This window comes from Sapajus apella, unplaced genomic scaffold (assembly GCF_009761245.1).
Source record: "Sapajus apella isolate SASKATOON/1434 unplaced genomic scaffold, GSC_monkey_1.0 scaffold17, whole genome shotgun sequence".
Taxonomy (NCBI): domain Eukaryota; kingdom Metazoa; phylum Chordata; class Mammalia; order Primates; family Cebidae; genus Sapajus; species Sapajus apella.
The window spans coordinates 5,521,995-5,536,614 of NW_022436957.1; the positions used below are offsets into that span (position 1 = coordinate 5,521,995).

Here is a 14,620-nt window from a genome sequence, read left to right on the forward strand (position 1 = left end):
CATGGCAGCAACTGCTTCTGGGGAGGCCTCAGGAAGCCTGTAGCCAGGGCAGGAGTTGAAGGAGCAGGCACCTCACATGGCCAGAGCAGGGTCCAGAGGTGGGAGAAGGGGGGCGGGGGGGCACGCACTTTCAAAGGACAAGAACTCATGAAGACAGCAGCAAGCCATGAGGGATCTGCCCCCGTGATCCAGACACCTCCCGCCGGGCCCCACCTCTGCATCGGGGATGACAGTTCCACCTGAGATTTGGGCGGGGACACAGATGTAAACCACATCAGTGGGTTTACCAGCAGATGGGAGATTGCAGAAGTAAGGTCAGAGCTCATAGAAATTGGCCAATTTGAAGAACAGATAAAAGATTGAAAAATTGCATAAAGGCAAAATGGCTTATGGGACAGTTTCAGGCACCCTAAACCTATACGCTTGATGGGGAGAGAAGAAAGAATGGAACAGAAATATCATTTGAGGTAGTAACAGCCAAGTTTTCCTAAATTTGGTGGAAAACATCAATATTCAATCCAAGAAGCTCAGCAAATTTCAAGCAGAACAAATACAAACGGAACCACACTGTCCACCTAGGCATATGGTCATCAAACACCAGAATCAATGGCAGAGAAAATTCTAAAGGCAAGCAGAAGCTGGAAAAAAAAAAAAATTATATCCCAGGGAACAACAGTGTGAACAACAGCTGACTTAGCAAATTCCTTAGTGTGGCCTCCGAGGCACTTCCGGGTCTTTTACCAAATCTCTCTCAGATTAGCCTATTCCTACGGTTTCTAACCTTCTGCAATCTCCAATCTGTTGGTAAACCCATTTCCTACCCCTGACCTCCTGGGTGTCCAAAACCACCCTGTGCCTCTATCCTCCTAAAGACACATGCAGCCAAGCACCTTGCCCCGCGCTGAGCCTTGCCTGAAACGCTCCCCACCTTAGACCCCACAGCAGCTCTCTTTCCGACACAGAATCCTCCCTACCCTCCAGGCCCATTCATATGTCCTCTGCATGCCCTGGGGAGGATTAATGGCACCCCCTGAGCTCCCACTGCCCACGTGAATGCCACAGCCTGGCAGTAGCTGCTGGCCTGCGTGTCTGCCTCTTCCAGAAAATGCAGAGCATGCCAACGCTGGGTCCATGGTATCTTGCCTTTTCTCACCAGCACCCAGAATAGCTTTTCACAGTGGGGGGAGGGTCCCCTATTAAAGCAGGGGAGGATGATCACAGTCCCTGTGATATTTGCCATCATCCCACTAACTTAACTAAGGTAAATTCCCTTGTCCTCATTCCCCTAGTGCCCACCCCTTTCCGCCCCTGGTCCAGGGGTCCCTGTCCCAAAGGAAGGCACTTTTAGAGCACGGGCACCTATCATCCTGGTAACATCTGTTTGGGTCCACACTGACTGTGTTCTTCTCATCTAAACCTATTTCTCCTCTAACCCTGGACTATCCGCAGGTTTTTAATAGAGCTGCACACACTATCTGTGGTTCCCAGGTGTCCTGCCTGGGACCTTGCCACCAGCACAGGCCTTGGCCCTTTAAGTGGATCTTAATGCAGCCAATGGCCCTAAACAAAGCTCCAGCTCAGGGGGTTAAATGGAGACCCATGAGACGGTCCAGGAACTGGGCCTTGCATTGCAGAACGAGGGGTCCGCTCCCAAGAAGTTATTTGTTCCTTTGCGTGGGTTTGGCTAGGGACAGCCTGCAGTGACCAGCTCCACATTCCTGGGCCCGTGAGTTTTCCTCTGAACAGTTGTAGTCACAGCCACCTCGCTGGCCTTGCACACACATGTGCGTTCATAGACACATGCGTGTGCTCGTGAGCGTGCACTCACACCCCCAGCCCCCTCTCTGGCCAGCCCCCTCCATCCTCCCAGGCTCTTGCAGCAGCCTACTCCTTGGCTGCCAAGCTTCTTCCTCCTCCCTTTCCCGGGCCACCTGGGCCTCATGGAACACAGATGTGGCCTCGTCACTGTCCAGTTCACACCCTTCAAAACTCTGTGTCCTTAGAAACCAGCATGACCATACAATTTATCCAACTTGGAGCCCTTACGAGTGTGAAATTTAGAAAATTCATTATGAGTGTGAAATTAGTTAACCATTAGGCCGGGACAGCAGGTGTCACATAGTGGGACTAAACTGAACATATGGGGCCCTATAGTCACCCCTGAGGGAGCCCTGAGCTGGCATGTCTTGTCCCCTCATTTCTCCTGGGCAGGCTGTTCCCCAGCTGAGCCTTTGCCGCAGGTGCTGCTTTTATGCATACCTATCCCAGGCATGTCCCCTTTTCCCTTGGCCCTGACATTGATTCACCTTTATCCTCCAGGGTTTAGCATCGGGGTCCCCAGGTGCCCTGAGCCTCCGGGTTAGAGCACTCCAATCCCTGTGCTTTTCGCTGCCTGGCTGTGCCGATCATGAGCCCCCAACCAGGATTTTGCCTGTGCCGTGTGTGCGTGTGTGTGTGTGTGTGTGCATGCGTGTGCGCGCACCGCTCAGCCCTTGCCTCACACTTTCCTTGCACATGTGTGTCTGCCTGTATGTGCATTTTGGTCGCCCATCTTCCACCTGGATCAGCCCTTACCCCGAATAACTCCACAATAGCTTCACTTCTCATGTTTACCCCTCCGCCTGCCTCCACTCACCTGTAGGAGAGAAATGCCTTGTAATGAGTACAGACACGGGGAGGAGCTGTTGCATCCAAAGTGCATAAGAGGCCTGGCATGGTGGCTCACGCCTGTAATCCCAGTTCTTTGGGAGGTCAAGGTGGGAGGATCACTTGAGCCCAAGAGTGCAAGGCCAGCTTGGGCAACCCCATCTCTATAAAAGTACAAACAAACAAAAAATAGTTGGGCATGGTGGTGCCTGCCTGTGGTCGCAGCTACTTGGGAGACTGAGACAGGAGGATTGCCTGAGCTCACGAGGTTCATGCTGCAAGGACCTGCGTTCCTGCCATTGCACCCTAGCCTGGGAGACAGAGCGAGACCCTGTCTCAGAAAACAGAACAAAAGAAATCACATGGGAAAATGATTTTCAAAGTCCAGTTTTAAAATTAACTGGTTTTACTGATTTTATTTGCTGCGTTTTATAGTATGTGAATTCACTTACCTTCCTTCCTAGCAGGGAATGTTTTTTTCTTAACGAAATATGGGTGAGGGTGGCTGGTGATGTGTGGTATATGGCTGTGGTTTTGTGTATATGAAAAAGGCAAAGTGAGAAAAAGGAAACTAGATGGCTGCTTGTGCTGTGCTCTTTGATGCCAGGCCTAAGCCGAAGACCTTCTGCAGTGACGGTGGCACGCTGCTGCCCCCTGCTGCAAGGCAACCTCATCTACTCGGGCCCCGATGTCTTTTTCAGCGTGTCTCTTCTCTTTCAGAATGAGGTCAACGCCATCAAATGGGATCCTTCTGGAATTTTGTTGGCGTCCTGCTCGGATGACATGACATTGAAGGTAGAATCGGCATTGCAAGGGGTGGGCTGTTTAATTCCAGACAACCCCGGGTGCTCAAGCCAGTCTCACTGTCACTGTTCTGTGAAGATTATTTATTACTAACCCCGCTCACTTCCTCTATCATCCGTGAACTCCGATTTCTCAGTCAGGGTCTCGCTGAGAATCCCAGCCTCCCCACAGCTTTTCTCACCACTTTGCACCGCTCACCCACTGCGGGTCAGCAGCCTCATGTGTGTGCCCGGGAAGAATGATGCCACATCGTTCCCAGATGCAGGAATGGCTTTTGCTCATGTTGTGGCTGGTATGTCCTCTAGATCTGGAGCATGAAGCAGGAGGTGTGTGTCCACGATCTTCAGGCTCACAGCAAGGAGATCTACACCATCAAGTGGAGCCCCAGCGGGCCCGCCACCAGCAACCCAAACTCCAAAATCATGTTGGCAAGGTAAGGGCAGGCAGCACAGCCAGTACAGCTCTGTGCTACACAAAGACAACAGGAAATTTTGCTAAAGTGTGTCCACACACGCATGTTAAAGCCCTTCAAAGGAAATGAAGTGGTAGCTCACTTTGAAGGGGCCAAGATAGAATTATCGAGTAACACCTGCCTTTGAGGTAAGGGTGGTTTTGGGTCAGGCACAGTGGCTTATGCCTATAATCTCAGCACTCTGGGAGGCCAAGGCAGGAGGATTGCTTGAGCCCAAGAGTTCAAGATCAGCCTGGGCAACATGGTGAAACGCCATCTCTACAAAAAGTTAGCCAGGTGTGATGGCATGTGCCTGTAGTCCCAGCAACTCGGGAGGCTGAGGCTGGAGGATTGCTTGAGTTCAGGAGATTGAGGCTGCAGTGAGCGATGATCACACCACTGCACTCCAGCCTGGGCAGCAGAACAACACCGTGTCTCTTTAAAAAAGAGAGAGAGAAGGAAAAAAAACCAGCATGACTGCAGAGCCGCAATTAGAAACAGCAAGCCAGGCAGCATGGACTCTTGTTGACAGTGCTCGAATTAAGGTCATGTCTTAGAAAGGACTGAATGGAATTCCTGCATCCACTGCGAGATAGAGCCAAAAAATCAAAGAACACATAGGCCCTAATTCTCATATTTCAAGTAATTTTCACAAAATCCACCTAAATTACTGTGAGATAGTACTACACACTACAGTCGTTTTATGATGACTCAGAAGGTGCCTTTGCGTCACATGGTACTATTAGGAGCATAAATTATCCTTTTAGTCAGCAAGTATAAAAGGGGCATCCCAACTGGACGCAGTGGCTCACGCCTGTAATCCCAGCACTTTGGGAGGCCAAGGCGAACAGATCACCTGAGGTTGGGAGTTCGAGACCAGTCTGGCCAACGTGGTAAAATCCCATGTCTACTGAAAATACAAAAATTAGGCAGGGATGGTGGTTGCCTCTAATCCCAGCTACTCAGGAGGCTAAGGCAGGAGAATCACTTGAACCCAGGAGGCGGAGCTGCATTGAATCAAGATTGCGCCATTGCACTCCAGCCTGGGCAACAAGAGGGAAACTCCATCCCTGTTGAAAGATAGCAAGCCAGACAATAGCTTTGTGATAGATATTATTGTTTTAAATTTGAAAATTACTAAAATTTGCAGCTTTCCATAATGGATATGTGGGTATAATTGTATTTTAATCCTTGTTTGATTAAATTTTTTTTTTCCTTTTAGAGACAGGATCTCCCTATGTTAGCCAGGCTGGTCTTGAACTCCTGGCTTCATGTAATCTTCCCACTTCAGCCTCCCAAAGCACTACGATTAGAGGCATGGTTTATTGTACCTGGCATAAAAAGTTTTTTAAATGTTTATTCACTTATTTTGCTGTTTTTCCAAATACGGCTATCTGCATTAATTTAGTTGATAATAATAGATGTCATGTTTTAAATTGTAGGGACATTTTAGGAAACTTGGTAAATATTCTACAAAAACGTTTACCATTTATATCTATAGAAAACTCAGAAACAGGGATGGGTGCAGTGGCTTACACCTGTAATCCCAACAGTTTGGGGGAGGCGGGAGGATGTTTGAGCTCAGAGGTTCAAGACCAGCCTGGGCAACATAGTGAGACCCCCATCTCTACAAAACATAAAAAACAAAAAGATTAGCTGGGCGTGGACCAATGGTTGCAGCTTCTTGGCTGAGGCTGAGGCTGAGGCTGAGGCTGAGGCAGGAGGACCGCTCGAGCCCAGGAGTTCAAGGCTGCAGTGAGTTAGGATCATGCCACTGCACCCCAGCCTGGGCAACACAGTAAGACCCCATCTCAGAAACAAAAGTGCAGAAACAAGTGTAGATATCCAGTTGTCTCCCTAATAATAACATTACAACTTTTTTCTCTTTGTTTACTGACCATGGTTCTGTTTTTAATACTTGTGAGTTACATTTTAGAAGACGAAATTCCTCAGTTGATTGTCTTTTGAAACATAAAGGCTGGGAAGAACAGCTCCTAGAGATCTGATCTACATTATGGAGAACTGTTAGAAACCACCATGTGTTTGTGATTTTGCTTTCTCTCCCACTGCTAGTGCTTCGTTTGACTCTACGGTGAGACTGTGGGACGTGGAGCGAGGCGTCTGCATCCACACGCTCACGAAGCATCAGGAGCCTGTCTACAGCGTAGCTTTCAGCCCTGATGGGAAGTACTTGGCCAGTGGATCCTTTGACAAGTGTGTCCATATCTGGAATACTCAGGTAAGCTCCTGACCCCTACACCGAATCTTTTTAGAAAGGGATACAAGAACAGCCACAATTCCAGTGCCCCTGCCTCACAGCAGTGCCCTGGAGGGAGGTGAGCACACCCAGGCTCCCCGGACTGACCCAGGGGATGCCATCCGCCATGCACCCCATGTGGGCTGTGGGCTCTTCCCCCACCAGACACCTCTGGCAGCTCCCCTTCCTGAGGCAGGCTGTTGTGTCTACCCTCCTCAGGGCTCTTGGCCATTTGATTCCCAAGCCCTTGCCTTGGCACGTGTTCTTCCTTGAAGGAGCCACTGCCTTCACTTTTCTGAGTCCATGGCACGAAACCTTCCACCTGCCTCTTCCTCTTCATAGTGGTTATCACTGAAATGCCGCTCTCTAGATACTGAGGTTGGAGGGTGGGTTTGGGAGACCAGCTAATGGGGTCAAGGCAGCTCCACATCCTCTGCCCACAGCAGCTCCTGCGGCTCGCCACGGAGCAGATCAGGGAGTGGGAAGGAACATGTGTTTACAGCTGTCATGCCACTTCCATTTTTCTTTTCTGTTTTTGTTTTGTTTTTGAGACAGTGTCTCACTCTGTTGCCCAGGCTGAAGTGCAGGGGCACGATCTCAGCTCACTGCAATCTCCACCTCCCGGGTTTGAGCAGTTCTCCTGCCTCAGCCTCCCGAGTAGCTGGGATTACAGGCACCCACCATCATGCCCAGCTAATTTTTGTTTTTTTAATAGAAACAGGTTTTCACCATGTTGGCCAGGCTGGTCTTGAACTCCTGACCTCAGGTGATCTGCCCACCTTGGCCTCCCAAAGTACTGGGATTACAGGCATGAGCCACTGCGCCCAGTCTTAATTTTTCAAATGAAAGTAGTTTCTGTTTGAGGACATAAGATATGTCAATATTGGGGTGTCCTTTTAGCAGGGACTGAAAGGACATAGGATTTAAATAAAGGTGGCTGCTGTGGGTGTCTGGGGCCACACCTGAGGATAGGGGAATTCCACCTGGAAAGAGTAGAAATGGATGGGAAGTACCACTGCAGAGCATAAAGGATTGCATAGGGCAGTCAGCACTGGATTCTGTTCTAAGGGAAGAGAGAAGTGCTGATACGCTAGGAGCTGTTGGAAATAACAAAGGAGTCCCTTTAACCTCAGGACAGAGGGATTACACGGCCTTCCCCTGCCCCCTTTCATCTGCACTGCCTTCTTGGTTCCTTTTGGCTTGGCTGATATTCAAGGGGATTTGCATCCTGAAGTTCATGTCCCCTTGTGGGCTCACGGGCAATGAGCCCTGTTCACTGGCAAGGGGTCCACTGAGATCACAGGCTTCCCAGGAACCTCACATGAACCGCATCTTCTCAGGGCAGGGAAGGAAATGTGGACCCTGCATAGAGCCAACCTGATGCCAAGCCCAGCCCCACAGCAGTAGATAATCCTCTGGGATGCACACACCTCAGGACTAGTGTGCAAGAGTCTCTGTTGATGAAATGCTTGCTAGAAATAGTAATGAGTGGATTTCTAAAAAAGACATCGATCATCAAAAAATGACATGGACATGATCAGTTAGGTACGGCCTGTTGCCAAGAATTCACTGAATTGTTTCAACCCTTTTTTATAAATCAAAGAAATCCTTAGGATTTTTTTTTTTTTTTAATCGGAGTTTCACTCTCATTGCCCAGGCTGGAGTGCAGTGGCGCCATCTCAGCTCACTGAAATCTCTACCTGCCAGGTTCAAGCGATTCTCTCCTGCGTCAGCCTCTGGAGTAGCTGGGATTACAGGTGTCCACCACCACACCCGGCTAATTTTTGTGTTTTTAGTAGAAATGGGGTTTCACCATTTTGACCAGGCTGGTATTGAACTCCTGACCTCAGGTGATCCACCTGCCTTGACCTCCCAAAGTGCTGGGGTTACAGGCATGAGCCACTGTGCCCAGTTAAGAAATCCTTAGGATTTTTCTTAAGAGAAATCTTAAAGATTACACTTAATCTTGTCGGGCGCGGTGGCTCAAGCCTGTAATCCCAGCACTTTGGGAGGCCGAGGCGGGTGGATCATGAGGTCAAGAGATCGAGACCATCCTGGTCAACATGGTGAAACCCCGTCTGTACTAAAAATACAAAAAATTAGCTGGGCATGGTGGTGCGTGCCTGTAATCCCAGCTACTCAGGAGGCTGAGACAGGAGAATTGCCTGAACCCAGGAGGCGGAGGTTGCGGTGAGCCGAAATCGCGCCATTGCGCTCCAGCCTGGGTAACAAGAGTGAAACTCCGTCTCAAAAAAAAAAAAAAAGATTACACTTAATCTTTCTGTAAGTACAAAAATACTTATCTATAATACTGCTGGCATGCATCCCTCTCTGTTCATAGAACACTGCCCTTTAAGGAGCGCAGTTGAGCAGAGGATTTGGGACAGCCCTCCTGGTCTCAGTCTTCAGATTTCTCCTGCCCGTCACCATTAGTGAATCATGAGTGAAGGGTTATTCGACTCTTTCTCTTTTTTTATTTTTTTAAATTAATTTTTGTAGAGGTGAAGTCTCACTATGTTGCCCAGGCTGGTCTCGAACTCTTGGGCTCAAGCAGTCCTCCCACCTCGGCCTCCCAATGTGCTGGGATTACAGGGTGAGCCACCTCGCCTGGCCTTATTCAACTCTTTCAAAACCCTCTGCTTTCCCCGCCTCTTAGATTTGTCAAGTTAATGCTGTTTTAAACCAGAAGCCAATGGTCTGTAGTGTTTTGCATTACATGTATATTATGCATTCGTTCTTTCAAATGTCCAAAAATATGTACATTTTAACTTCATTGATGTTAATACATTTAATCATGAATTACAGTCAATTTCATTGCTACTGGGGTGGGGGTATTCATTATGTTGTATTCATTCAGGTCCTCCAAGGAACAGACACCAAAACAGGATTAGATGGGCGAGAGATTTGTTGGGGGAAGAGCTGTGATGGAAACAGGGAGGGAGGTAGAGGGGGAGGGAAAACTTAGACCCTAAGGCCAGTCTGACCTCTGGGAAGGAGCCGAGACGGGTAGGAAGAGTCAGGGAGGCTCGCAGGTCTGTAGAGAGTCCCAGCTGTGCTGATAGAGACTCCATGAGCCACTTACCTACCAGATGAGTCTGACTGCCATGGTCTCCCGCCTCCATCAGGCCTCAGCTGGGCACAGCCTAAGAATCTGTGCAAACGTAGTGGTGGATTCCATGGACATAAGTAATCAGGTTCACTCCCTGTGGTGGGAAGTCCTAGAGACACGTCTCCACAGCCCCTAGAGTGCTTCCTGAAAACCTTAAATTTCACTATGCTCAGAAATGTTCATGATCAAACATCAGGGCAGGAGGGGCGCATATTCCACACCTGCATCTGTTGCAGGTGCCCTTTGCATTGTAAGTGACGGCTGCTTTGCTTTGCAGAATGGAAATCTTGTCTACAGCTACCGAGGCACTGGTGGCATCTTCGAGGTATGCTGGAACGCCCGAGGAGACAAAGTGGGCGCCAGCGCGTCTGACGGCTCTGTAAGCAACACCTCTGGTTTGCTGGGGAGTGGGGTGTGGGGGGAGAGTGAAGTCGGGCAGCTGATGCTTGAGTGAGCTTCCGGGGCATATATAGCGTTCGTGTCCTGAAGGGCGTACCCAGTGCCAAAGGAAGCTTCTGGGCTGGATCCCATCTGAGTTGGTACCACATCTGGGAATGGCCTTCTCCTTGTCCCTTCCAGAGTGTCCTTCTAGTCAACATTTTCTCAGTCAAATTGGTGGTTCTCAGCCAGGGTGATTCTGCATCTCTGAGGACATTAGACAAAATCTGGAGGCATTGTAGGTTGTCACTACAGTCATGCGTCACTTAGTGTTGGGAACGTTTTGGGAAATGCATCATTAGGCGCTTTTATTTTTGTCTGAACATCGTAGAGTGACTGACACAAGCCTAGATAATAATACCTGTTACACACCTAGACTGTATGGTGGAGCCTATTGCTCCCAGGCTACAAACCTGGACAGCAGGTGACCGTGCTGAGTACTGTAGGTAACTAGAACACAATGATAAGCATCTGTGCATCTAGACCTATCTAAACAGAAAAAGTTCAGCAGAAATAGTTACAATCTTACGGGACCACTGCGGTCTGTGTGGTGCATTGTTGCTGGAAACGTCATTAGGTGGTGTATGATGGGGATGCCACTGGCGTCTCGTGGGTGGAGCTTAGGGATGCTGCTAAACCTCCTACCGTGCACAGGGCAGCCACAGTTGTCGCCCATGAAGCCCGGTTCTCTGGTGGCCATCCTGCAGGTCTCCTGGGCCCTCTTCTCCTCCCATGGGGCATCTGGATTTCTTATTTTCCCCTGGACTTGAGGTTGCCCTGACCTCTGGGGCAAGGGGCATTCTGGCTGACCGGCCAAGTGTCAGTGTGGTCCCCAAATGTTGTCAGAGGCCATGTTCTTGGGCTTGTGTTGTCATCTGCCCCACGGTTGCAGGTGTCCGTTCTGGGACGCCTGCCAGTGGTCTCTGCGACTCTGTAAATTCCTAGCATTGCCCTTAACCTGGCCTTTCTGCTCTGTGCTGTTTCCTTGGATTTGCTTGGTCTGATGTCCAGATGCCAGTCTGTTATGAAAGCTTCTCTGCCCCTTCATGACAGTGTTTCAGTAAACTTGACTGGTAAACATCGGTGGAGGGCTGGCTTGGGCGTGCTCTGAAGGCATCTTTGTGTTAGCCCTCAGGATGACAGGTCCTTTGTCTTTCCTTTCAGGTATGTGTTTTGGATCTGCGGAAGTAACCACAAAATACTCTGGAAAAAAGAAAAGAATTCTAATGACCAGCCGTGAATGTGTAGGGTTGCAGCTCTGTTCACACACAATTCTGTCAGCTCCAAAACTGTACGAACTTGACTTGCGTTAAAGTGTACTCTGAAACCAACTCGTCTCTGGCTGCAGGAGTCTATATGTTTTCGTAATCTTTATCAAGGAGTTTTAAAAAGGCAAGCAAATCATATCAAACGGGGATAGGATGGTTTCCACTGAGGACATTCAGCCCGTGAAGCAGGAAGTCACCAGCTCGAGGCGTGCAGATTGGTTTCCACCCGGAACAGGCTCTGTGATGGCTGAATGGAAAGAAATTTAAAAAGCTGTGCCAAAAAAAAGCAAAATGCTGTGATAAACCAAACAGGGAAGGGAAAAAACCCTCCTCCTTGGGATTTTGTTTTTGTTTTCCCTAACAATTTGGACACTACAGTTGCTCTCGCAAAGGATGTTCAAAGACCAGTTTGTACCGATGAAATACGCAACTTTGTAATCCCAACACTTTCTATTTTCTAGAATATTCTTTGTTGATTGGGTGGTTTTTCTATCAGCTGGAATTCTGTCTTCTGGGGTCCTTCTGTCTGAGATGGAAGCTGTCTTGGGCTTGTTGTCTCTTCCCTCTGTCGCCCCCGCGCCGCCTCCCTCTGCCTTTCCCTTTTATCTGGTGAGCTCTCCTTTTTCAGTGCACTCTCAAGAGATGCAGCCCAGTGGACAGGAAGATGCAATCTCATGTAGACAGCTTTCTCCCTTCCGCCCTCCCCCGCCCTGCCCTCCCCTTGCGCTCGTGCTCGCTTTCTCGCCGGCGTGCTCTCTCTCCCTCCCTCCCTCTGTACCTTTCTCGTACTTGCTTCAGATCTTAGGACTCAAGGGCACTTTGGCACATAATAAGTGCTTTATGTAAGAAGGCAGGGCAGGGGGACTTTTTACAGGAGAAAAAAAAATGACTTATAAGAGAAAGAGCCTGGAGTATTTTTGAAAAAAATATAATATTTTTATGTTAAAACAATTTTAAAATCTTAAAATGGCCATCAGACGTAGAGAGCTTTTTGTGATTCATGTTTTAAAAAGAACTGAAGAAGCCACAGGTAGGGCCTGAGGGAGCCCCCGGCTTTCCCCTCAGCCTCAGGAAAGGTGGTCAGGAAAACTGGGTGGACAAGGGTCAGTCTTAGGGGTCAGCAGTGAGACTGCTCTGCAGCCAGTGAGGGAGGCCCAGCCATGCCGGTTGGAAGAAGAACCTTGCATCTTTCGGTGTGTATGCACCTTGAGAGCCAACAGGAAAGCAGTGAAGAACCGCGTGCCCTCTGGCCCCGGGGGAGCATTGGCAGAACCAAAAGGTACTGCAGAAGCCGTCAAAACTGACAGCTCAGCTGGATTCGGCCTGTTGGCTACATCTTTCCCACAGCCGTGTAACGACTGCTGGTCATTTCTCAAAGAGCAGACTTGCAGAGCTGACAGGGCTCTCGCATGTCACTTAGTCTAACGCTGACAAAAATGAATGCAAAAGGAAGATTTTCAGTCCTGAACATGAATTGTAGAGGTAGAACGTCGCTAATAATTTCTGCCATCTTTCTAATTTCTTTCTCTCACAGAAGACTAGGAGAAAGATCTTTTCTAAATAATCAATCTTTTTGCTGTTTTTAAAAAATTAAACAAGGCTTTGTGTTCCTAGAAGAGCTTCATTTCAGTGAATCTGGTGACCTTCATCTGCTTGCTCTCGTAATGTGACACTGACTTATTTTTTTAATTAGCAAGGGGGAAAAGGCCAAAAGACAAGGGCCTCTTCTCCCATTGGTTTTCCTGTGGGCAGAAGGGCCGAGGAAGTTGGCCCAGCCCATGGGGGCTGCTGTGTCACCAGCAGTGGGTAGGGTGCAATCTGGTGTGTGCTCCAGCAGCAAGACGGTGTGACTATGAAGGTGGCGTCCATCTGCGGAGCCAAAACTCAGCCATCAGGGAAGGGCCAGGGCTTCCTATGGAACTTGCAGTGTGCCAGGACCCCCTGCAAAAGCCAGGGCATGGTGATCATTCTCAGATCACTGACTGGCCTCTACTTGGGTATGTGAATTATTCATGCCCCAGAAGACCAAACAGTGCTCTGGTTCTGAGATGAATATCTTATTTGGGCTGTGTTTCCAAAACGCTTAGCAAAGAAGACCAGAATGATGTGGAGTCGCTGCACCCATCTTTGAAGATACCCGGTGTCCCCGGATGAGGTGATGATTTCTTGTCCCAAGGACTCCGTTAAGTTTAGGGTACAGTTTGTTGGGGTCCAGATGACACCATCTTTACCCCACCCAAATAAAAAGGCACTCATCTCTACAGAGCATCTGCCGTCAAAGGCCAGCCTGTCGTCGGAACATGGCTTGTGCTTGACAAACCAGAAACGACTGTAGGACAGTGGGATGTGTTCCAAGCGATTCACTAGACAATCTTCACATGAATGTTGGTAGCCAGGGTCTCTCCCGAGGGAGGGCTTTAGTCTTGGTGAATGTGAACCACATCGGAATTGTTAGGTAGAAGCCTGGCTGGGGGGCCTTGGACCCCAGGATCCATGCCTGGCTTCCCCAGCCTGTGGCCGCAAGCAGAACCACGCATGAGATGTCGCTAGCGCCCTTCCCATCCATCCCCGTTCCCAGCAGGACGATGCCATGGACAGCCGTTTCTGGAGCCTCCAGTGTTTATACACCACTACTCACCCTCTCTGCTGTTGGAGTATTGGTAAAGTCATCCCTGTAATCAAGAAATGGCCTGTGGAATGTTATTGTTCAATGTTGTTTACAGCTCTTAAAATGTGGTGAGGAATGCCTAAGTCTTAGTGACCAAACTTGACCTTGAAAGCAGACATAGCACGACAGACCTTCCAGGAGTCTTTGCTTGGGTTCAAAGTGACCGAGAGTCAGGTCCAGCACACACCTGGGAAAGGGATGCCGCCCCAAGGGGGACCAAAAGGGCCGGACGTTACAGGGTGAAACCCTCTGACCCCTTGCAACACCGTAGGACTTGACTTTTCTTTAGTCTTTCTAAGAAATAGATCATGGAGCCAAGTGAAGTGCACTTTGTCAAATGTAAGGGTCTGCTTTGTTCTTGTTGCTTTTCTCTTAACCTTTTGTTCCGCCATTTAAAAAAAAAGCTTATGTTTCTTGTCAAATGCAGAAATGTTCTTTCCGCCACTCACTGAAGTTTTGCATTCTGGCTTGTGCAGTTTTTATTGTCTGTGTCAGACGTACAGCCAGGCGTGTTCTCTATTGGCATTTTTCAGATTCTGTTCAGATGACACTGACCCCCGTTTCATTCTCCCTGCCACCTGTACTCACCCTCACGCTCTTTGAAGAAAAAAAAATCACGTTGTGTGTTGTAGCTCATTTGTTTCAAGAGAGAATCAACAGATCATATTCAGTGTCTTGAATAAATTGCTCTATTTTGATATTAGAGAACTTGGTGCGTGTGCTTTCTTTCTCTCGCTCTGGAACTCCGGCCCACGTTGACTGAATGACTGAAGACAGAGCTCTGTATTTTCCCCAGAAGGAAGTACTTTGAGTGCCTCTGTCCAGGATTGCTGTGTGAGATAGGGAGCCGGGGGGCGGAACGCAGTAACGGGGCGGTCACAGCAGCCACTTGCTATTCGGAAAGGTGGTTCTGTCCAGGGAGAATGCTTTTTAGTGTGTTTCCTTTTCATTCTTTTATTTCAGGCTGGCCGTTGGAAAA

The 14,620-nt window shown here is 48.9% G+C and overlaps 1 protein-coding gene across 8 annotated transcripts in view; it reads left to right on the forward strand.

Annotated features, from left to right (window-relative positions):
* The window catches only part of TBL1X (transducin beta like 1 X-linked), a 250,547-nt gene extending 236,201 nt beyond the window's left edge, over window positions 1-14,346 (forward strand). For all 8 annotated transcript variants that reach the window (XM_032285870.1, XM_032285875.1, XM_032285874.1 and 5 more), the window contains 5 exons: window positions 3,367-3,441; window positions 3,756-3,883; window positions 5,975-6,140; window positions 9,545-9,646; window positions 10,870-14,346. In XM_032285870.1, coding sequence (XP_032141761.1) covers window positions 3,367-3,441; window positions 3,756-3,883; window positions 5,975-6,140; window positions 9,545-9,646; window positions 10,870-10,896 — 498 coding nt within the window. In that variant the 3' untranslated portion in view covers window positions 10,897-14,346. The remainder of the gene's footprint in view (window positions 1-3,366; window positions 3,442-3,755; window positions 3,884-5,974; window positions 6,141-9,544; window positions 9,647-10,869) is intronic.
* The last annotated feature ends 274 nt before the right edge of the window (window positions 14,347-14,620 follow it).